Source organism: Poecilia reticulata, chromosome 19 (genome assembly GCF_904066995.2).
Source record: "Poecilia reticulata chromosome 19, P_reticulata-male-v2, whole genome shotgun sequence".
Classification (NCBI taxonomy): Eukaryota; Metazoa; Chordata; class Actinopteri; order Cyprinodontiformes; family Poeciliidae; genus Poecilia; species Poecilia reticulata.
The window spans coordinates 23673713-23697848 of NC_088848.1; the positions used below are offsets into that span (position 1 = coordinate 23673713).

The following is a 24136-nucleotide window of genomic DNA, read 5'->3' on the forward strand; positions in this document are numbered from 1 at the left end:
GGTATTAGATTTATAAGAATTCTAATAAAAACTTCTGTGACAGACAGCACCCTATCCCGGATGTACGCCGCCTGCCACCCAATGCCTGCTGAATACCAGTTGACTGCAAGAATTGTCGCTTAAAAAGTCGCTTCTGCCTCTTCCTTCAGTCCAATTGATGGCGCTCGAGGGACAGGAAAAAGACGACGGCATCAGAAGTATTACCCACAATGCACCGGGTCACAGTGAGAGCGCGCTGATAGTTGATAGGGGAACGGAAGATACACTGTTGCGTATGAAAGTAGACTAATGCATGGATGTACCCATATTGCAGCGTCCTTGAACTGTTCACCCGCTTCTCCGTTTCTATTCGACAACCTGCAAGGTGTTGGAACACCGACATGGCTCCATATAACCTACTGACGGCCACCGTTAGCCTCATGGCTAGGTCATTCAGTGCATTCTACACAAACACGCCTGCAAGGTAGCGAACAGCATGGCTTCCGTTAGACTGATGTTTGTGCTTAGCTATAACAATATAGTGTTTACCTTCAGTTTATAGATTCTAACGTATTTGCAAAAGTTTAAACGTCTGCTGCAGCTTTTAGTTTTTATCATTTTTGATGCACCGTCTTGACAGAATATGTCATGACATATATATAAATAAGTATCATGATACATATTTATAATCCAGTGATAGTTCTGTGTTAAACTACTACTACATCTTAAAGGATTTATTGTTAAGGTTTAGAAAAGGAGGAAGCGGCTTTCAGGGTCAGAAGTTCAGATCCATTCATCATAGACATTCTGCTCTTTTCCAACAGAAAATTAACAAACTGTTTTTCAAAAATATGCAGAGTTGTCAATTTTTCTTGGATTTTTTTTTTTCTAACCTACACAGGTTCAAAACTCTGCGTACTGGCTCAAACACTCGGTTGTAAACTGAATTTAAAAATAAGATACATTTTCTTACATAAAGTGAGATCAAACTTGTCCTGTTTTAGGTCAGTCAAAAGTGATTTTGATTTGCTAAGTGCCAGAATACTGAAATAATTATTTTTTGAAAGTTTTTTTTATACGTATAGGCCTATATATAATCTTTTTTATTTTCTCACCGCTTCTTTATTTATAATCTTTTCTCAATTTTTTCTAAGACTTCTGCACTGCTAAACCATTTGGAAAGTTCAGATGATGATGTCATGGCTTTGTAAGCTTCTGATAGGTTATTTCACAACACCTTGTAGATGTATTATTTTTGCCTGAAAACACCATCCTATCTGAGGCTGCAGCACAATATGCTGCAGACATATGATTATTGCAATATTAGTGTATGCAATATTTATAGTGCAAATGACTGTTTGGATTGCAGACAAATATATTCCAAGTATTATGAACTTTCATATTTCATGCTAATCTAATATTGAACCTGTGAAGAAAATAGGCAAATGTCTCAACTGATGTCATTAATAATATTTAACAGTATTGTCGCTAGATTTTCTAATATTGTGCAGCCCTTGTTCTTACTGAAGTACAGAGGTGGGAGCTGTGGGGAGGGGTTTGTCAGAACCACATGCTGCAGACATCTGTGTTCCAGACCATCATGAAGTGGTGACACAGTGAACCTACTGTGGTTTTCAGTGGTGATATTGGAATCTGCTGTTTTGGGAAAAAGCTCCAAAGGTTCTTCTCAACCTTTGTAAATATGCAGTTCTCCTTCACAGGTCTGGTGTTAAACAAATCTTTTGTTAATTTGGCCAAAGAAGATGAAAGGTCTTTCTGAAAGCCATTGAAGGCCAGATTTATCCCCATTCATGCTTATGGTTATTGGAGGGACGTTTCTGACGGAAACTACTGGTTGTTTCTTGAAATGTTTGTGACAGAATGAGGGGGCAGGAGCCTGATGTGTAAAATGTGAATGAATGTCTGTTGCTGTTTTCAGATGCACCAGTATCGTCTGCAGTGCAAATATCAACCCAGTGAAATATCTGACCTCGCAGACCAGCGGCCCACCAAAGAGACCTCTAAACGGATACATGAGATACGTTCTCCAGCAAAAACCAGTCGTGAGCAGTGAAAACCCAGGTAACCAGCAGCTCTGACCTTTTAAGAGGAAAATGTCAACATTGCAATTGATCGACCCTTATTTTCTTATTTTTGGGCGATCGGTTGATACTAGCGTGTAAAAAACCCAGCCTGATTTTATCTTCTTCCACAAAGCTCTGAAAATCAGCCACTATCTATATTATCCTGCAGGTCATTTCAAGGTGTGGAGCGTGTCACCCAATGGGGGGCGCCAGAGCTCTTGAGTTTGAACTTTGTGAGATGAAGAAAAAAAAGTATTAGTGGACATTTTACCAACCTGACATGATAGATTTTGTTTACATCCAGAAATTTGGCGTCTGTGCGCATTGCTGGAGTGTGTTTGTGGTGTGTTTCAGTTCAGTTAAAAAACAAAAAAAGGCGAGACACATACACACACACACACCAATTCTGACAAATCATCAGTAGAGCAGGAGTTTAAATGAGCTAATCAATCACTGCCGTGTTCAGACAGTCACTTATTAATAATGGCAAAATAAACATCAAGCCTAAAAACACGATACTGCAACGGACTGAATGTCCGTTGTGTGGGAAATGTTTACGTGTTGAATACTCACAAGAGAGGCTTTGTTGTCAGTCAGTTGCTACGGCAACAAGTCTGTGTGCAGCACAGCCGACACATAGAGTGAGAAAAACGAAGAATGCCAGTGGCTTTGAGTTGATGAGGCTTTTATAGATCAATGATTAGCTTGGAAACTGCAATCAGTCCATTCCTAATTTCCAGTGTTTTTTTTTGTTTGTTTTTTTTTTTACTCTTCACGGTCACTGTGGGCTTTAACTGGACACTTCCAGACCCAGCTGAGCTACGTTACAAACTCTGACAACTCGCCCTCTACTGGAAGAAGGAGAGTATCTGCTGAATAAGAAGAAAGCTTAACATTTCATCAGAACAAATCAGAAATCCACTTAGTCAGATCCATAATATTCCATTAAAAAGAGCGTGTACAGTATGTTTACTGTATCCCTGTAACTCGATTGGATAGCAGCAGCCTCTTCTGCTAATCTCCTGTCAAGCTGGGCTTAATAAGTCTTTGCTGAGAGGATTAGATTAGATGTTAATCCAGTTTTATCACAGCTCTGAACTTGTAATGGCAGACCCTGCAGATGTGAACCGATGTGTCTGTGTGATTTTTGAGTGTCCAGCTGTTACAGGACATCAGCATTTATTCAAATAAATACTGTTCCAGCTGTAAGATTACTACATTTTTTATTCTGTTGGGATTAATCTGAAGATGTTTGCTTAGATTAAAACTAAACTGACTTTGAATATAAAGGATTCTCACCAACGCTGTGGACCACGTTAGAGACGTCTAAAAGATTAGTCAGGTCACAATGAAGAACAATCACACTCAGTTCCTCATTCAGAAACTCAACATTTACATAATTATTAAAAATCATGATATTTTGAGAAAATAAAAAATGTGATTATTTCTAACCTGTAATGGATTAAAGTCTGTATCTGGTTCTTCTCAGTTAATTATTATAAAAAAGTACTTCATACATTATTTATTGAATGAATGGCTGTAACTATAAGGATATGAAGCAGACTAACAGTCCCTGCTAAGCAGCTAGCAAACAAACAGAAAGGCTGTCATTAAATGCAGGGTCAGTTCTGTCAGATTACAGTCAATGTAATATTGCAAGACAGAAGCCAAGGTCTTAGGAGCAGAGGTCCTTTTGACTGACAGGGTCACATAATCTATTTTTACCCATCAATTCTTAAAATGATAATAACATATTCAGTTGCATTTAATTTTTATTCGCTTTAATCATTATTGAACAAGCTGAACAGAGACTGCATCGTGTCATCACACATCAAGCAGATGAAGACATGCAACTTTTTCACCTCACTGACAAAAACCACAGAGTGGTGATGAACAGACAGTGAACCATGAAATGAAACGATTGCACTCTAATCACATGAACGATTCCGTCTGAACGAACTGTCTCACAACTTCCTCAAATTCTCAACCGAATATCTCAGGATTTGGATGTTGATCTGCTGCTGAACTGAAGACTGAAATTACAAGCACTACTTTGGGAAAAGTTTTGAAATCAGGTCATATTTCTCTCAATCAGAAGTCTGAACGAGATGCAGATTTAGTCCAGGTCAGAGATGATGCTTATGTGGGGAATTTTGGATTTTCAACTGTGTAACGTTGAATCTGTTTGCACCAATCAATCAATCAATCAAATTTTATTTGTATAGCACATTTCAGCAGCAAGGCATCTCAAAGTGCTTCACACAATCAAAACAAAAACAGAAACAAACAGTGAGAAAGAGAGAAAATTAAAAAATAAATAAAAATTAAAAAAAAAACAAACTCCCTTACCAGAGGACGCCGCCGTCCCACACAGAATTTAACTAACTTATAGTTAGAGGAGTCTGCCCTCCCGCGGACTTTAACTGGTTCCATTCCATTTCCATTATTTTTCACTTTCTTCCCCATACATAAAAAAAAAAAAAAAAAAAAATTAAAAAATTAAAAACATTAAAGACATAAAAACATGGAAGACATCAAAACCCGCACTCTAACCCTAATTTAGCCATAAGCAACTCTAAACAGGTGGGTTTTAAGTTGAGATTTAAAGGCACCCAGTGTTTCAGCTGTTTTACAGTTTTCTGGAAGTTTGTTCCAAATCTGTGGTGCGTAGAAACTGAATGCTGCTTCTCCTCGTCTGGTTCTGGTTCTGGGGATGCAGAGCAGACCAGAACCAGAAGATCTGAGGGGTCTAGATGGTTGGTACAGTAATAACAGATCTTTAAGGTATTGTGGTGCTAAACCGTTAAGAGATTTATAAACTAACATCAGTATTTTAAAGTCTATTCTCTGGGCTACAGGGAGCCAGTGTAGGGACTTTAAAACTGGTGTTATGTGCTCTATCTTCCTGGTTTTAGTGAGAACCCGAGCAGCAGCGTTCTGGATCAGCTGCAGCTGTTTGATTGATTTATTAGTCAGACCTGTGAAGACGCTGTTGCAGTAATCAATGCGGCTAAAGATAAATGCATGGATGAGTTTCTCTAGATCGTGCTGAGACATAAGTCCTCTAATCCTAGAGATGTTCTTCAGGTGATAGAAGGCCGACTTTGTGACTGTCTTAATGTGGCTCTGAAGGTTCAGGTCAGAGTCCATCACTACTCCCAGGTTTCGGGCCTGATCGCTGGTTTTTAGTTGTAATAACTGAAGCTGTGCATTGATTCTAGTTCGTTCCTCTTTAGGTCCAAAGATAATAACTTCAGTTTTGTTTCTGTTTAGCTGGAGAAAGTTTTGGCACATCCACACATTGATCTGTTCTAAGCATCTATTCAGTGATTGGATGGGTTCAGAGTCACCTGGTGACATCGTGATGTAGAGCTGTGTATCATCCGCATAATTGTGGTAGCTAATCCTATGTCCTGTTATAATCTTTGCCAGTGGGAGCATATAAATATTGAAAAGAAGGGGTCCTAGGATTGAACCTTGGGGTACCCCACATGTGACCTTTGACCTCTCTGATGAGAAGTTTCCAATTGAAACAAAGAAATCCCTGTTCTTTATGTAAGATTCAAACCAGTTGAGCACTGGACCGGAGAGTCCGACCCAACTCTCCAGTCGATTCAGTAAAATGTCGTGGTCAACAATGTCGAAAGCTGCACTGAGGTCCAACAGAACCAGCACTGTGGTTCTCCCACAGTCTGTATTGCCATTTTCACTCAGGTGTGAGTGAAAATGGCACATGACTTTCTGATTTTCCCATCATAGTTTAGAAAAACATTCCAAGATGACAGATATTCAGTTAACATGACCCCTGATCAGATGTGCAATTAATGTTTAAAATCTTTTGCACATATTGTGGTTTTACGTTGCAGCTGCTGGGAGCTGATCATATTAAAAGCTTAAATATCCCGCAGTGGAACATTGTAAAAACATGGATGTGATATTTAATGGTTGAGATGCCAAAGCTGACATGGAATGATGAGGAAACAATCCATCCATCCATCCATTTTCTTCCGCTTATCGGGGGTCGGGTCGTGGGGGCAGCAGCTTCAGAAGGGAGGCCCAGACTTCCCTCTCCCCAGCCACTTCTTCCAGCTCCTCCAGAGGAATCCCAAGGCGTTCCCAGGCCAGCCGAGAGACATAGTCCCTCCAGCGTGTCCTGGATCTTCCCCGGGGCCTCCTCCCGGTGGGACGTGCCCGGAACACCTCACCAGGGAGGCGTCCAGGAGGCATCCTGACCACATCCCAAGAGCCAGCTTCTGCAGCCGAGGATTAGACCGCCAGGGTCCCCTCCCTCGGCTGCCGCCCATAGCACAATGCACCCGACCCCTTTGGCCCCTCCGACAGGTGGTGAGCCCATCGGAAGGGGGACCCACGTCTCCTCTTTGGGCTGAGCCTGGCCGGGCTCCGTGGGTAAAAGCCTGGCCACCAGGCACTCGCCATCGTGCCCCACTTCCAGGCCTGGCTCCAGAGTGGGGCCCCGATGACCCGCGTCCGGGCGAGGGAATGCCAGATCCAAAGTTTGTGTCCATCATAAGGGGTCTTTGGGCTGCGCTTTGTCTGGTTCCTCACCTAGGACCTGTCTGCCTTGGGTGACCCTACCAGGGGCATAAAGCCCCAGACAGCATAGCTCCTAAGATCATTGGGACACTCAAACCCCTCCACCGCGATAAGGTGGCAACCCAAGGAGAGGGATGAGGAAACAAAAGAGGTAGAAAATGTTCCCAAATCATCATTTATTTAGCTCTTGTAAAATTTAGCAATAATATGGCAAACACAAGCACCTTGTGTTTGCCATACAGACCCCACATTGATACAGGGTCTGTATCAATGTGCAGACCCTGAGAGGAAGAAAAGAGCATGAGACCGATCATGTGATTCTAATCAGTCTGTCTTTCATTGGTTCCTCTTCAGAAATCAAGCTGGTGGATGTAGTCAGGAAGATCGCCCAGCAGTGGAGGATGATGAGCCCAGAGCAGAAAGAGGTACTACTAACTCCATTAGGATTTGTTGGAGTCCTGAAATAAAAACCAAACTCTTCCATCCTATTATGTGTTTAGTGTCAGACTCGTTCTCATGTGTAAGCGCCAGGCTTTTACCTGCCGTTGCCTCCGTGTGGTAATCATCATGTCAGCCTCCTGACAGAGCAGACCCAGCTGTGGACTAAGTCCGTTGTCTCTCCTCCAGCCGTTCCAGCAGGCCTCGGTCCAGGCCATGAAGCAGTTCAAGGTGGACCTGCAGAAGTACCAGGCCCAGCTGAGCCCGGCTGAGCTCCAGCAGCAGGCTCTGGAGAAGAGGCAGAGGATGGCTAAACGAAAGGCCATCAGGAAGAAGAGGGTGAGAAGATGATTATCTGGTTGGCATGCAGGGTTCTTCCTATGCAGCCTGTAGAAAAGGTCTGGAATTACAACTCAAAATAAGTGTGGAAAAGCAAAACAGCTACTTTCAGACTTTAATTCCATCTCCAATGTCTGAGTGATGGTTCCTTCCTTTCATCCTTCCTTCTTTGTGTCCTGTCTTTCCTACTTCTCCTTCACTCCATTCTTTTCTTTTTTTTCTCCTATCTTCCTATCCTTCAAATTCACTTCAGAAAATGAAAGATACTGCTGACAATGTTTATTTTTAAATCTGTTTTTTGTTAATTGAACCATAACAAAAACATATTGTGACCTTCCTAAAAAAATAGCATAAGTAATTTTTTTTTAAAACTCTGTTCGACAAAATATTATATGTTTATGACTGCTTTAATATATATTAAAAAATCCTCTAATCACTCACACACAGTTAATATTAAAATGCAGATGTGTGGAACTGTGGTGTAATTGAGTTTTGGCTCAAAGTCAGTTTATTACTGCATAAAGCTGTCCAATAATAATTACATACAAATCTCTGTGTGTGTGTGTGCGTGCGTGTGTGTGTGTTTCAGGAGTTGAACGTCCTTGGGAAACCCAAACAGTGTCGAACTCCTTTCAACATCTACATGTCGGAACATTTCCAGGAGGCCAGAGGAACCACCATCCAGGTGGGACGACTACACTGTGATCCTCATTCTCTTCCACTTTGTTACGTCACTAACAGCTGACCAGGGAATTTAGTAAAGAGGAACTTTAATCACAAACCTGATGCTCAAGTTAAGTCCAGTGATTAATCATCCTGTCATTGTACTGCTGGAGTTCACTGAGCTCCTGAGAACAACCCAATGTGTATAGAAGCAGTCTGCTTGACTGACAGCTGGGTTATGTGTACCAATGTGTGACATGGTGTACCAAGACAATGAAATCCCACCTTAACTACTTCACAGTGAAGAATCTAAACTGTGAACATCTGTGAAATTTACAAAAAATATATTGTTGCAAATGTTTCAGGCCAAGTTGAAGTCGCTGTTGGATGATTGGAGGAATCTGTTCAGCCATCAGAAACAGGTTTGGTTCCTACATGATTGATACTTTTCTTTGGTTTGTTCACCTGTCGAGTGCATCGAGACGTTCTGCTGATCCTTCTTTTACGTCTCAGGTTTACATCCAGCTGGCTGAGGACGACAAGATCCGCTACAAGAACGAGATCAAGTCCTGGGAGGAACACATGATTGATATCGGACGTGAAGACCTGGTCCGGGGACAAACCCAGAGCAAAAAGAAAAAAACTGCTGCTGTGAGGAAAGCAACAAAGAAGACTGCAGCTAAATCGGTGAAGAAGGCCACTCTGTTTTTTGCCAGCAACAAACAGAAGTCAAAAACATCCAGCAAGGCCAAACCGAGTGCTTCAGCTAAAATTGTCCAAAAAGACTCTCCAAGAAAGCCTAAGATGTGATTAGAAGTGAGTCCAAACGACTGAAACTAGCTCACCTTTTTGTTTTGCTTCATTTCTTTTTTTTTTTCTTTTTTTTTGACTGCATCACGTTAGAACTGACTCTTATCGCCTCATATTCTTCTTTTACACATTCTAACAAATAAACCTCTACTTTCATAGGTCTATTTTTACATAATGTGAGTTCATTATTTCTGTCGCAGCTCAGTCTGAATCATGTCGAGTTTTTTTGTGTTTTCTCCTTCAAACGAACATCTGTGCTGATAGTAAGACTGGAAGGTTGTTTTTTTTTTCAGAGACGGTTGTCTCTTCAGTCTGCATCGATTGTCTCCGTCCAAAAACAAGTCCTCTGAATTATAGTATTACTGGAAATACTGACCTTTGATAAGATATTCTGTATTTGTTACAAAAAGAAAATGTAAACCAACAGTGTCCATTGTTTTTCCTAAAAAAGTTTTCAGCTAGAGATGGTGGATCCTGGCTGCTGTCTACATTTGTTGCTGCACCTGAAGGTAGTAATATGAATGTTATGTAAAGACTGAATGAAAATTTTTATGATGGTATTTGTTCTCTTTAGCGATGAATTTAATACTTAGTCATAATAACTTAAGGTACTTTTGTAATGATGGTATCATGGTGTGGGGAGTATTTCTCTGGAACATTTGGACCTAGCCTGGTCATTGCCTTCTTGTGCAATTCTGCTCAATTCAATTCTGAGTTTTTTTCCCATCTTGGATTCCTTCAGAACAGCCAGTCAACAGAAGGGAAAGTTGTGAATGATATCAGTTTTCTGCGCTGTTTTAAAATTGTAGTCTGCTTGTAGTTTTAACGACGGCAGCAGAGGAAGTGAAGGAAACCGATCAGTCCTTGTTGGTCACACTTCCAAAATGTTAAATTAACATTAACTGTCACCTCATTGGGATCAGCTCTTCTCTCTTCATAGTGGAGGATGGTCGTTTACAGCACTGGTAATTTTCAGTTAGCTTTTTAGTGTTGAACTGGTTCATTACATACATCATGGACAAACGTTAGCAATTGGGTAAAATTTAAAACCTCAACACAGTCCACTCGTCCAGGAAGCAATTGTTTCTCAATAGGTGAGGGTCCAGACCCTCTGGATGAAGCAAATAGGCAGAACAAGGGATTGTTTTTACCAAACAACTTTGGGCCAATTGACACCAAAATCTCTGGGGAATGTTTCTGACATCTTGTTGAATAAATACTGTAAAGAACTAAGATTGTTCTGGAGGCAAAGAGGGTGTCCAACCCGGAGCCAGCATGGTGCATCTTGTACGTGTCAAACTCAATGTCCAGGAGACAAATCTGGCCCACCATAACAGAACTTTAAAGTTTATCTTTTCATTGTTGAAACCTGTGACAGTATGGTATGAGGTAGATAGTCCGTCTACAATCAAGCTCCTCTGCCTTCTCCCAGTGCTAACTAGAAACAACCATTTAGGACAAAGAGGTGGGTCTTAGCACTGTCAATCACTCTTGTGTACCCTCCCCCACTGTTACAGTACAGCTTCTTCCTGAGAGGAGAGCCTGCTGTGAATGCTAAGGCTAGTTAGCATGGCCACCGATGATGGCAGATGCATGGATTTTCTGTAGCAGTAAATTGTTTCACCATTAGCACATTGAACAGGAAGTACACAAAGTTGATTGACAGCACTAAGACCCGCTTTTGGTCAGCAGTGGTGCATTTCTTCTGACTGCGATAACGGCACAGAAGATTTAGCTATTCATAGATTATATAATTTTGTCAACATGGTCAACAAATACAGGTCCTTCTCAAAAAATTAGCATATTGTGATAAAGTTAATTATTTTCCATAATGTAATGATAAAAATTAAACTTATATTTTAGATTCATTACACACCAACTGAAATATTTCAGGTCTTTTGTTTTAATACTGATGATTTTGGCATACAGCTCATGAAAACCCAAAATCCCTGTCTCAAAAAATTAGCATATCATGAAAAGGTTCTCTGAACAAGCAATGAACCTAATCATCTGAATCAACGAAGTAATTAAACACCTGCAAAAGATTCCTGAGGCTTTTAAAAACTCCCAGCCTGGTTCATTACTCAAAACCGCAATCATGGGTAAGACTGCTGACCTGACTGCTGTCCAGAAGGCCATCATTGACACCCTCAGTAAGGGTAAGACACAGAAAGAAATTTCTGAATGAATAGGCTGTTCCCAGAGTGCTGCATCAAGGCACCTCAGTGGGAAGGAAAAAGTGTGGCAGAAAACGCTGCACAACGAGAAGAGGTGAGGACCCTGAGGAAGATTGTGGAGAAGAGCCGATTCCAGACCTTGGAGGACCTGCGGAAGCAGTGGACTGAGTCTGGAGTAGAAACATCCAGAGACACCGTGCACAGGTGTGTGCAGGAAAGGGACTACAGGTGCCACATTCCCCAGGTCAAGACGCTTTTGAACCAGAAACAGCGGCAGAAGCGTCTGACCTGGGCTACAGAGAAGTAGCACTGGACTGTTGCTCTGTGGTCCAAAGTACTTTTTTCAGATGAAAGCAAATTTTGCATGTCATTCGGAAATCAAGATGCCAGAGTCTGGAGGAAGACTGGGCAGAAGGAAATGTCAAAAGGCCAGAAATCCAGTGTCAAGTACCCACAGTCACTGATGGTCTGGGGAGCCATGTCAGCTGCTGGTGTTGGTCCAATGTGTTTTATCAAGGGCAGGGTCAATGCAGCAGCTATCAGGAGGTTTTGGAGCACGCATGAAGTGCTCGGAATCCATCTGCTGAAAAGCTTTATGGAGATTAAGATTTCATTTTTCAGCACAACCTGGCACCTGCTCAGTGCCAAAACCACTGGTATTACTGACCATGGTGTTACTGTGCTCAATTGGCCTACCAACTAGGCCTGTCATGATAAAAAAAGATGCATCACTCACACTCAACACACACACAGGAACCCTGACAAATGCCTGCAATTTCCTGCCATAGATGCACTTTATTTTCAAAAGAACACATAACACTGGAACTGATAAACTACATAAACAAAACAACCAAAAACAAAAATAAAATGGATTCTCTGTCTCCAGGAACAAAAAACGTACTTGAATAAAAACTAAACATAAAGTCAAAGTGGAATTCAACCAAAAGAGTGAAGATTATGAAGTCTGTATACTATATTGCCCTTCAGTTATCACTACATTTAAATAGAGAAGACGGGCACATCCATCCACCTAATGCAGTAGTTCACACTAGATTTTTTTGTCCCTATTTTCCCCTTATGACAATCTTAGGACGTTGGCCGATCTAAGGTTGTCGCTGGTGATTTCGTAACCGATCATCCTGTAGTGTGTGGTGTGTTGCGGTAGATCGTCGTGGCCGCTCCGATCTAAATCAGGGGTTTTCCTCGACTGGGAGCTTAAAGCTGAATGTGACAGGTAGCCAATCAGAAAGCACGGATTCTCCTCTGCGCATTCTGAGGGGAAATTACGGAGGGGAATCCCAAACAGCTAACATGGCGCAACCCGAAGTCCAGCGGACTTTGGAGATGATATGTGGAAACAACATTGTTTACTCAACATTTCGTGCAAAAAATATAGAAATGTCAAGGGAAGGAATTGGAGCCAAATTACTACCGCAGTTAATAAAACCGGTAGGTTTTCAGCTGTTCTTCGTTAACGTGACATAAATAGGTTATAATGATTTTCATTCAGTCAGGACTTTACGCTGACTCTATAGCCACATGCATCACAGGTAGATTCTAGTAAAGCATTGATTAATGCCTGATTTTAAAATTAGTTAACTGGACTTGTAGCCATTATTTTGCTCCCATGTGGCTGGACACCACAGGCATTACGAACCCGATCGAACCGTTATACTTAGGATTTCTGTCGGCTAATGTGTCTCTCAGGGTTTGAAAATGGGCCGACAACTCGTGTCTTGTGCGCTGGACATTAGACTAAGGAAATGAGGAAGGGAGGGTCAGTGGAGAGCACCGGAGCTGAGCTTTTTTCATTCAGTGTCATCAACAGAAAGAAGAAAGACCGGAAGAGACGATAAAGCCGATAATTAAAACGAGGTGGATAGGTTTAATTTATCGTGCGATTAATTGATTTATCGTTTATCGCGACAGGCCTACTACCAACTCTTCTGACCTGAACCTCATAGAGAATCTGTGGGATATTGTGAAGAGAAAGTTGAGAGACGCAAGACCCAAAACTCTGGATGAGCTTAAGGCCATCAAAGCATCCTGGGCCTCCATAACACCTCAGCAGAGCAATAGGATGATTTCCTCCATGCCACGCTGCATTGAAGACTGCAAAAGGATTCCTGACCAAGTATTGAGTGCATAACTGAACATAATTATTTGAAGGTTGACATTTTTGATATTAAAACAATTTTCTTTTATTGGTCGGATGAGATATGCTAATTTTTTGAGACAGGAATTTTGGGTTTTCATGAGCTGTATGCCAAAATCATCAGTATTAAAACAATAAAAGACCTGAAATATTTCAGTTTGTGTGCAATGAATCTTAAATATATGACAGTTTAATTTGTATCATTACATTATGAAAAATAATGAACTTTATCACAATATGCTAATTTTTTGAGAAGGACCTGTATGTCAAAAATATTTCTTTTTATAAAAGTTACACAGTGCAGCTCTAAAGAAAACAGTTGTGGGCTTAAATATTTGATCACTTTAGGCTGATTTTCTTTGAGTTGACAAATACCAAATTACATCAATATGAAAAGATGGTTCAATGTTATTTAATTTTAAGAAGTGCTCATAGAATGCATCTGTTTGTTACAATTTTAGTAGTTAAAATGGGTTGTTTTATGAATACATTCTGCCAATTTGCAAATGTTTGAAAGCTTGATTTGATTTGGCTCAAAATAAAAATGAGTCTGACAACCCTGGTGTAAGTGGTGGAACTAACTGTAGAGGGAATATTCAGACCTCACCTCAAGATCAGAATGAATCTGGTTTATTAGTCTCAAAAACATCATCAAAGATTTTTTAGATTTAATAGGTTTAAAAGTTTCTCACAATGAAAGTAGAAAAATAAGTCATCTTCATGAAAACAATGTTTTTTCAGTAACAAATGTTGAACTATAATATTAGTCCAATAGTCCATTTATTTACAGTCTGCAGACATGAGCCTCATGGCTGCTGTGCAGCCACCTGCCTCAACAAGGACTGGAAGTTAGGAGACAAAACCAGCTTGTGATGGATATTTCCCAGCACCGTTATGTTCCCAGTTCTCCCACCGGACAAACGGACCGACACCAGTTGCTGAAAGATAAAAAAAAAAGCAACATTCCTGTCAGAGGTAATGGGGATGGAAGCTGGAGCACAGGAAGCTTCAGCAATGAGAAGAAGCCTGGTCTGGAAAACACTCCGAATATTACTGTATAATTCCAAATAATTGGAATATTTCATATTAAAATGTCAGGGCAAACAGAAGGAAAGGCGTGGGAACATTTTACATTTTGATGACAATGTAAACATTTTGCAGAGCGAGGAGCAACAACATCTCATAAGAAATACATTTCAATTTAGCCAACTAAACCTAGACTCAAAATGACTATATATGATTTAATTGCACACAAAATAAAGTGATCTTTTAGGCCAAAGACCGACACTAAAACTAAATTCAAATGTGCTTTAATAATTAACACTGTTGCCATGACAGTGGATCCGACATATTGGAATAATTTTGGCATCCATTGGGAACAGGAATACTGACCTGCAGGAAGGAAAAGGCAGCTCCTTCTGACACATCCAGGATGACGTCACCCAGCTTTAGCTCCACCTTTCCCGACTTCCTGATTTGTAGCTTGCCCAAAAATCCCTCAGGGAATTCTGAGAGGACAAGGGAGCCATCCATGTTCTCGGATTTCTGGAGAAAGTTGGGAATATGAGCAGACCACTGTCATGGCTACCACCTTTCAGGTTTCTGCATATTTATTTCCATTTTTGAATTACAGGCTTTTACAAACATCTCTGTTCTTTAAAGTCAGTTTAAAATAAAAACATTTATTATGAATTTATGGCAGAGTGAAATTCAAAATACCGGAAAGAGATAAGAGCACTTATGTACATGAGTACTCCTTCAGTGTAGTCATGGTAACCTGGTTTCCTACCAGTAGTCTGCTTCCTTGTCACTCATGTTGAGAGGACAGTCTGGTCTAGGTAGAGCCCCTCCTTATTTTTTATTTTTTTTAACAAACTTACATTTCTACAAAACATTTTTACTTTGCTGTTATGTGAGTGCAGATCTTTCAAGGGGAAATCAGTTAAAACCATTGTGCAACAAAGTTGTAATAATAAAATGAAAATCTGAAAGAGTTTGAAAACTGTCAGACTTGAACCAGCTGATTAAGTTCATGCTTTTAGCTAAACAAGTCTGATGCGTAAGCCTATTGGGAAGCATCATGGCATAAGGTGGAGTTTTCACTCACTTGCTGTGCTGACTTTGCGTCTGTCTTTGAAGGTTTCTCTGTCGCTCCTCCATGATGAAGGTCTGCTTTCGGTGCAGAGTGTCTGCCAGGAAGACAGTCTGGAAACTGCATAAAGAACAGCTCTTCTCCTCCTGAAACACTGAGTTCCTGCAGCATCTTCACCAGAGACAACTGCTCAGATTTCTGCCAGTCAGTCAAGAGGGCTGCTTTTTCATCAGCACCACAGGGTGGCACTGTTAAGACCAGGAGGTCGTCTTGACCTGCTGAGAAAATGTAACGCATCAGTGTGAGCAGCAGGTAAGGAGAGGAAGCTTTAGAATCACATTTTATAACACACCCTGCTCTTCTTCTCACAACACAGAGCTTTACATTCTTAACAACAGAGCTCCTTTAGAGCTGTAGTATGTAACATTTATAAACAATGTTTTTTTTTTTTTACATATTTGTTAAAGCTGTCACCACGTTCAGACAAAATATGAGACAGATAATCTGAAAACATTGCCAAAACAAACCTCTCCCTCCCTGTGGTCCTACTGCCATCTGCAGAAATACACCACTCTGTCAGAAACAACCAATTAGAATCAGGTGGAGAGAACAATCATGTCTGTGTACGAGTTGCCCACGCCCTCCCGCTTGGTCTCTGCTAAGCTACAGCTAATTCCCCACAGCGGAGCTTGATATTAATGCTCAAGCTAGTTAGTAAGGACACTGATGATGGTGGATAATTAGTTTTCCAGGAAAGGTAAGTTGTTAGTTGTAAGTGGGAGTGTGTACACAAGAATGACTGACAGCACTGAGACCCTCCAGGTTCTGATCGGTTGTTTTCTGGCCAATGCTAGGTGCATTTGTGCAGTTTGCACTGGGAGAAGGCAGAGGAGCTTGATTTTTTTTCACAGATTATCTCTCATATTAAACTGTCATGACATGGTGACAGTTTAAACAAATATGTAAAAATCATATTGTTTATAAAAGCTACTTACTGGAGCTTAAAGGTCATGATATTATGTTCAATTCAAATGAAAAACAAAGTAATTCATTAAAATATGAAAGCTATAAAAAGCTACAATAACTTGGTGTGAATGTCCATAAACTAACAATTTGTTTATGCAAACAGTTAATTTTAAACTGAGTCTGATTTACCTGGAGAAAACAAAACTCAGTCGCAAAGCTTCTGCTGCTATTTATTTATAGAGAACCGCCTGAAAGCTGAAAGTCCAGGAAGACAGGAAGTAAAAGGAAGCAGAGTGGATGAGTGGAAGCAGTGAAACCCAGACTGGTCTCTTACGTGTTGCGGCGGACGGCCTGGGACGCCTGGAGAAGCTGCTGGACTGATACAGAGGCAGGGCGATGGGGTTCAGGTGGGCATCATTCCTCAACTCTGGATCAACTATGAACTGCAGGAGGAGCAAACACACAGAGTTAGAACCAGAGGATCTGTTTGGTTTTACTCTAAAGAGTAAAACTAGACCTTTACTGTGTCCAATCCAGCATGATTAATCAACGTGTTTAGCTGTTTTTTATGGCTGCAAATAATAACAAAAACAATGGACTCAACAAAATAGATGGATGTTACAACTGGGCCACATTAGCTTGGTTTGAAAGTCCAGTAAACGCAATATGTTTCGATGAAGAAATAACATTTTTTATTCAAAGTCATATCTTGATTTATTCCACAGTAAACCAGCAGCTATAAATGGTTTTATCGTGATTTCACTGCTGATTCCTTTTGCTTCATAGCTAAATCACCTTACTAATTCTGCAAGAGAGACAATAAACATATCTCTGTTGAAGGTGAACTTAAACAAAAAATACGACTGATCATTTCAGAAGGACCGTGTTGGTATGGATCATTTCTCTTCTTTAATACATAAAATCACCATTTATAACCAGTTGTTTGGTTGATATTAAAATTAGTTTAGTGATCAGAAACGTGGCACAAAAAGGGAAAAAACAGAAATCTTTCAGGTGCTTTTCACTGCCCCTTCCAAAGCCAGGGTTAAAGATGTTGTTTTAGCTCACATGTAGCATGAAGGGCATGAAAAATTATTTGAGAGAACGTGTGAATAATAGGTGTACAAAGATGCGTCAGGAATCACTCACGTCGTCTCGCTGCAGTTTACTGAGAAGATGACCTCCATCCTCTGTCGAATTCTTCCCTTCTTTTTTCACGGGTCTGCAAACAGGAGATGTGGAAGAGCTCTGCAGGCCTCTGGCACTGTGCCGACCTGCAGGGAGAAGGATGACATCAACCAGGGATTCATCAAGTCCAAGTGTGCTCATCTGCCACTGAGAACGACAGGAGAGGCTGAGAGAAGGCAGAGGAGGCCCACCTGTTCTGTAATTTGAGACACCAGGACATTGTTCAAAGATGGAGTGGGACTGGATGACCTGAGGTCTCGCTTTCCTCCCACCTCTGCTCTCTTTTCTCTTTGCATCCCTCTCTCTTTTTTCCTTTTTAGGAGCCACAGGGTTTTCTGTTTGTAGCCTGGGGAAGGTAGCTGGATCAAAGAGGGGCTCTTGCAAAAACATGCCGTGTTTATTACAGTTTAACAGTCACTCACTCATCTTTCGGTTTTCTCACAGCGTGGACGTTAGGCTCCCATGTCTTCTACGGAGCAGAGAAACAGAATAAATAGGATATATCATAAATATTTGTGTTTATTAAAAAAAAGTAAATGCTGCATGCAAATTAGTTTATCTTAGACCAGGGGTGTCCAAAGTCGGTCCTCGCGGGCCGGCGTCCTGCATGTTTTAGTTTTCTCCCTGGTTTAACACACCTGGATCAAATGATGGCTCATTAGAGACCTAAGGAGAACATTGACATGCTGAAAAGATTGTTACTACCACCAGGGAGAGAACTAAAACATGCAGGATGCCGGCCCCGAGGACCGACTTTGGGCATCCCTGTCTTAGACTAATACAAATGAATTTGGCTAAGATTAACTTATTTGTACAGTGAAAAAAACAAACAAAAAAAGGGAGAAATGTGAAATTCTAAGTGGAAGGTTTTCCCAACAGCTGCATTCAGGGGAGGCCATTTATCTTATATTTTATCAAATAATGTGAAAAATTGCTTATCATGATAAAACTTTTTGATTGATAATTTTAAGGATATATTTCAGTTATTGATGTTAAATCATAAAACAAAACTAACAGTATAATTAGAAATGCTACTTTTGCTAATTTTTTTTGTTTCCCCACTAAACATATTGGTAAATTAGGGTTAGCACTGTTGCCTTGCAGCAAGTGTGACCGGTGGATTTCTGCGTTGTGTGTGTTGTGTGGTGATCAGACAAACCACAAGACATCAAGTCTGGGTTTGGAGGCGGTCTCCGTTTATTTACCACCTTTCAGGTTTCTGCATATTTATTTCCATAGATCGGGTTGGAGAACTGGAGCATGTGCTCCAGTTCTCCAACCCGATCTATACAAAATAATAGTTGGCATGCATCAAATGATATAAAGGTGTAATAGCAACTCAAATGAAAATATCCAAACAATTATCATTAAAACAGAAGGAAAAATAAACATTTGAACAATATAAATGAAAGGATTACAATAGATTATAAAACTTGCCTCTCCCCAGTGGAACGAATAATAAAAGGGAAGAGAAAATTAATAACTTAATATTTATAATAGTCCTGGAGGACCCTGAACCAAAGAAGAAGAAAATAAGGCGGAGTTGGAGGACCAAACCCCTTATAGTAGACACAGAGGAACACAGCAACAGTCAAGTAGAAGCTGACAAATACATGAAAGAACACATTTTGTGGAAGTATACAACTATTAATATAGACCCAGTTACACAAGGAGGTCCAATGTTCGATTTCCGCCTCGAATCTTTCGGCATGGAGTTAGCAGGGTGTAAGAAAATGAATTGATATTCGAAAATATAATAAACAAAAACAATCTTAATGAGCAGCTCTTAAATAATTTAACATGATTGGCCTTCTTACATGTTATCATAATTCTTACGTTATAATTAATAATTAAATTATTATTGCTTGACATTATTGGTATGATTCTCGTGTTTTTGTGAAGAACATCATTTCAGCAAACTGTCTAAAAAGCGGTCCCTACCTTTGTCTTTCTGAAGGCTCCCCCTAGCGTCAGGTCCCTGGTTCTGAGCGACGGTAGCCTCCCCCGCTGACTGGAGGAACTCAGGCTCCAGACTATGCTCTGCTCGGCGCTTCCAGTTCGCTCTGGCCCGCTTCTAAAGCCGGAGCAGCTCGGGACGCTGGCTGCATTCCCCGAGTCGCTCATTTCTAGAAGCAGTTTGTTTCTCTCCTTCAGGTCTGACGGCACCTCAGGTTTCTTTCTAGTAACAGTACTCTATTCACTCAGTGTATAAACACATAATAACACTGACAGTTTTGTAAAGGCGAATCCAAACAAACTTCGTCCTCCATATTACCTTCTTGTCTTACCCTGTTTTAATAAATGGTGCAAAAAAAAAAAAAATAATAATACAATCCCTTTACGTCCCGGAAATGAATGTATTGGCATCAGATCCAGCTTCTACATCAATATGCTAAGTCAAAAATTTCCAGAACAGCATTAGCATCTGTATTTTAGCTTCTGTCTTTATTTCTCCAGAAAAATGAATAGTTATGTTTGGTTTAAAATTGTGGTTTTCAAGAGGTTTCGATTACAGGAAGGAAGCATACAAAAAAATGAAAATACTTTCTATTTGCTTTTTGTCCCTGGCTTTGAAATGTCGTCGATCTTTTCTTTCCAGAGTTGATTCTTGGCTGCTGTTTTTACTGAACGGCTTCTTCTTCTTTGCAGCTTTCTTCTTCTACTACTTCTTGTTCTGGAGGTGGCAGACATGTTGTACATAACCGCCACCGTCTGATAAAGGATAATTTTACAGTTTGCAGGACGATGCTCTGTATACATTTTGGTGATTTTTTCCATCAGAAACCAGAAATAACAAAATAAACAAACAACAAAAAAAGGTAATTTTTTTTTGTCTTAAAATACAAATTGTGAAATTCAAATATGAATGTTATCGTTTGTGTGGCTAAAACAGGTGATGGAAATTTGCTGTTTGGTTTTGTTTTCGTTTCATATTTAAAATATTAAAAACAGAAAATAATTTGGTTTAGAGAAACGAAAATAGTAATCATATTTTCATCATTGTAAAAGCAGGAGCCTAATTCTGGGACCATTGTATATTGTGCCTCTAGAGGGCGCTGTTTTTCCTGCACACCTTGGTGTTCCCCTTTAGGCAGAGGATGTAACAAACTGATAGAAATGGGACTGAAAATATTGTGTTATCTAAAGAATGTGAAGGATTTTAAACACCTACACACCTACAGAAAGAAGGGTTATTAAATACGATTGAAGTTTAAATTGTTTTCCTTAAAGTCCATATAAATGCATATTTTCTATTAACAATCATCAGAATAACTATGACCTACAGACTTCTCTTGTAACTAGGGAATAGGTTGCATAAAAGTATCTAACAGCCATAACATGTATGACGGCCGTGTTATTGCATAGTTAACATTGTACAGACAGATATGGGACATGAACAACTTGGCATTACAGGAACTGGCACATGCTGGTCACATGCTCACCAGGTTCATAACATTGAATTTATCTTTAATTCTAAATTAGGCTTTAATAAACAGCAATAGGTCATTCATTTGTTCACAAAGTTGTTTTTTCTTCACACAGTGGTAGCCTGCCTGATGAGTGTTTCTGGACAAACAAAGCTATGTCCAACTTTGTGTGTCCTGTCAACATGTGGCCTGTCAACATGGCCACAATTCATTTCTCTTGTGTCGTTATATTTATTCATATTAAACAGGGCCGTGCAGAGACCACTAAAGGGGCAGGTCCTCAAAAAAAAAAAAAAAAAAAAAGGGCACATCTAACTGCATTCTAGGACAGAATATTAACAAAGCCACTCGGCTTTCAGAGTTTAATAAACAATGATAAATAACAAAATTGTGAGATATAAAATCAAAGCTAAGGAAAATCTCTATATAAAGCAAACAACTATGCACATGTGAGATATTTTATTAGTAATTTCTTTCTGCAGGTCTATTTTGCTATAAGAAAGTATTGCCATATTCAAACCTGCAATTTAGCAGGGCATGTAAATCAGAGCGACCACCAGACATATTTTGTCTTTACAGAATTACACTATTAAAAATATAAACAAGGGCACAATGCAACCTTTTAGTGTACAGTAATCTGTAAAAGAGCTGCCTGTTTGCTACACTTGCAGTGGAGATGAAGACGGTCCATTCAGGAAAGCAGAGCTGCATCAAACTTTAACGTGGAACTGCAGAAAAACAAAAAAAACAATAGCAAATATTGAATTTTTAATGCATGTCACCATGAGAAAGGCCTACCGAGTTTTACTTAAAAAACTTTCTCACTTTTTTCTCGTCGTGGGCAGAGCCCAAAATCGCAACAAAATATTTCTGATGTGTGCAAATAAAAGTTTATGTTTGGCAAATAACTTTTTTTAAATTCACGAGACAAAAATGAGTTATTTAATTAAAAAAAAAGTTATTTAAACAAAACATTTTGTTTTTCAAAAAGAAATCATTACAATTCCAAAAATTTTGATTACAATTTTATTTTACTTAACTGAGGTTAAATTTTTTTTCATTGAATAATTGGGAAAAAAAAAACGTAACTGCATACTCTGCGAACCAGACCCTAAACTTACTTAAAGTCTGGTTTGAGTTTTTCCCCCTTCATTAATGACAAACTTTTATTACATACATTATGGTACATACATACCCTACACTTGGTAATTCAGGGTGAGTTATTTCTAATTCTAAATGAATATCCTTGTTGGTCTTTTATTTAAGTGCCATTCTCCTTCAAGACACATTTACCTAACGCTAGAATAAATGCAATGTACGTCATGCAGCAAAGGACATTAGAAGACATATAACCATTATGGAGATGATCGGTTTTGGACGGGCAATGTATTTTTATGTAGTACAAAAAAAAAAAAAAAAAATTTTTAGTACATGTTATGTGTCAGAAGAGGGCTTAGAAAATAATACCAAAAAAATAAATAAAAAATTTACCAAAAGGGCACTTGGGGGCAAGGAGCAAAAGGGGCAGGTGCTCAAATACCCCCCCCCCCCCCCCCCTCTGCACGTGCCTGATATTAAATATGGAACAAAAATGAAACTAAGATTACATTTTTTTTCATCAACAGTTAATTCTGCTGAACACAATGAGTAGTCGAAAACCCGATAAAACATTTGCTCTAGCACAGCAGGACCTTCCTTCTTCTCATGTGCATGTAAACATGTTTGCGCATATCCATGACCCATTTTTCTTTTCAATATTTTATTTTTAAATCATCATTCCTGTCATTTTATTACCTTCATTTTCTATATGGTATTTTTTATTTTAATTGTTTGAACAATAATTTACTCAAGTATGAACAATAACTTAGTCACTCCAATATGACCCACTTTCAGTGTTGCATCTCTTCTTGTCTACTTCTTTTACTTTATCTATGGCACTAAAAACATGTAATATCTTTAATAAATCTCATCATTTGCTATTTGAACTTTGTCACTCTTGCCACATAAGGCTCATTTTAAGTCTGTTCCTTCAGCTCATTCCTCACTACTTCGAGCCATCATAAATATATTCTAGACTGAAAGCCCTCTGTGTATAATGATCTGCAAATTTGTTCTTGAAATTCATTTTCAGAGATATTCAAACAAACCTCACATCTAGAGCCACATTTTCATCTTAAACGCAATGTTGCTTCATAAATAAAGTCTGGTCTTTTGTGATATAAGCACAGAATGCTTTGCATAGCTGACTTTGTATATATTTTCTTTTTTTTTTTTTTACAAGATGACATCAATCTAAAACAAATGGACTACGAGCAGTTGAGCACAGGGAGCAGGTTAGGTTGGGCATTCAAGATGAATGGTCAGAAAATAATTCATTAGACTGCAACAATTACAATACCATGTTTTATCGTAAGCTTTTCTTTAATAAACATGAATGGGAAAACATTTGTTCAGCTAAGATTTAATTAATTTCTTCCTTTGGAAGAATGGTGCAGCAAGTGATCGAACACAAAACTGTGGAATTCAGTTAAATTCAAAAATACTTCATATACTTTAGCTTATATTACTCAGGTTTTTTAAAGAGTTGTCGAAGATGCTGGTGGCTGATCTCCTTTAGCTGTTTGTATTACCATGGACCTGGAGAAGCCTCTGACTGTCAACAACATGTTGTTGAATAACAGTCATTGCCCTTTATATTCTTTATTTTAAGAATCCTTCTTTGCAAGATCATCTCTAGAGATTCCAGAACAGAATCTTTGTCAGTTTCTTCAGCTTTCTAAGTCCAGGGCTCTCATGCTGCTCTCCCAACAGATGATGCCAGATAACATGGCTTCCTCCACAACAGAGAATATATGCAACATCTTGCTGAAGATTGTGTGAGCAGGCGCAATATGTTTTCGGTAAAAGACATGGATTAAGAGGAAAGATGAATTAATTTGCTTGATTTCTGTTAACTGCCAAGAGCAAGAATTGGATCAGAGTATTTTGTATATTCAAACACTGTAAGAGAACCTTTTCAGTGTTTACATGTGTCTGGGATCCAACCAAACCGAATGCAAATAAACAGGTTTCTACCACAGCTGCCTGGTGGCACAATTGCTGATGTGATATAAGTTTTCTTTGTCAACATTATTGCACCTGTACTTTTCAGGGCGTAGGTGAGATTTTATGTGCCATTTCTTGTGAACTGACATTGTATGTATGAATGAAGTGAATTATAAGTGAAATGAGCTATGATCTTCTTAGATGGAAGAATGAACATT

At 39.5% G+C, this 24136-nt stretch overlaps 2 protein-coding genes and 1 long non-coding RNA gene across 5 annotated transcripts; 1 reads left to right on the forward strand and 2 right to left on the reverse strand.

Moving 5' to 3' along the window:
* The first annotated feature begins 69 nt into the window (after positions 1–69).
* tfam (transcription factor A, mitochondrial) lies at positions 70–9031 on the forward strand. The gene is made up of 7 exons (XM_008438175.3): positions 70–463; positions 1919–2061; positions 6972–7042; positions 7245–7394; positions 7984–8079; positions 8423–8479; positions 8571–9031. The coding sequence occupies exons 1-7, from the start codon at positions 297–299 to the stop codon at positions 8865–8867; spliced, it is 981 nt and encodes a 326-aa protein (XP_008436397.1). The 5' UTR covers positions 70–296; the 3' UTR covers positions 8868–9031.
* Positions 6775–7592, reverse strand: LOC103482179 (uncharacterized). Its single transcript, XR_536397.2, has 3 exons — positions 7501–7592; positions 7157–7365; positions 6775–7075 (listed from the first exon to the last, which is right to left on the reverse strand). It is a non-coding gene; the product is annotated as an uncharacterized LOC103482179 (long non-coding RNA).
* A 2783-nt stretch (positions 9032–11814) lies between the features above and the next one.
* On the reverse strand, positions 11815–20212 carry LOC103482181 (DNA-directed RNA polymerase III subunit RPC4-like). 3 transcript variants are annotated; one of them, XM_008438178.3, is made up of 8 exons: positions 19387–20212; positions 17868–17911; positions 17637–17791; positions 17407–17531; positions 16592–16700; positions 15307–15569; positions 14592–14744; positions 11815–14137 (listed from the first exon to the last, which is right to left on the reverse strand). In XM_008438178.3, the coding sequence occupies exons 1-8, from the start codon at positions 19567–19569 to the stop codon at positions 14006–14008; spliced, it is 1164 nt and encodes a 387-aa protein (XP_008436400.1). In that variant the 5' UTR covers positions 19570–20212; the 3' UTR covers positions 11815–14005. The 3 variants fall into 3 exon arrangements, with proteins under 3 accessions (XP_008436400.1, XP_008436398.1, XP_008436399.1); XM_008438176.3 differs by having other exon boundaries at positions 17868–17914; positions 19387–20203; XM_008438177.3 differs by having other exon boundaries at positions 15307–15566; positions 17868–17914; positions 19387–20196.
* Between the last annotated feature and the right edge of the window lie 3924 nt (positions 20213–24136).

Coding starts and splice junctions, on each gene's coding strand:
- tfam (XM_008438175.3), top strand. CDS start 297: ATGTACCCATATTGCAGCGTCCTTGAACTGTTCACCCGCTTCTCCGTT. Junction 7,043..7,244: donor TGAGCCCAGAGCAGAAAGAG/GTACTACTAACT, acceptor TCTCTCCTCCAG/CCGTTCCAGCAGGCCTCGGT. Junction 8,480..8,570: donor TGTTCAGCCATCAGAAACAG/GTTTGGTTCCTA, acceptor TTTACGTCTCAG/GTTTACATCCAGCTGGCTGA.
- LOC103482181 (XM_008438176.3), bottom strand. CDS start 19,569: ATGAGCGACTCGGGGAATGCAGCCAGCGTCCCGAGCTGCTCCGGCTTT. Junction 17,792..17,867: donor GTGAGAAAACCGAAAGATGA/GTGAGTGACTGT, acceptor TACCTTCCCCAG/GCTACAAACAGAAAACCCTG. Junction 14,138..14,591: donor CTGCCTTTTCCTTCCTGCAG/GTCAGTATTCCT, acceptor TTTATCTTTCAG/CAACTGGTGTCGGTCCGTTT.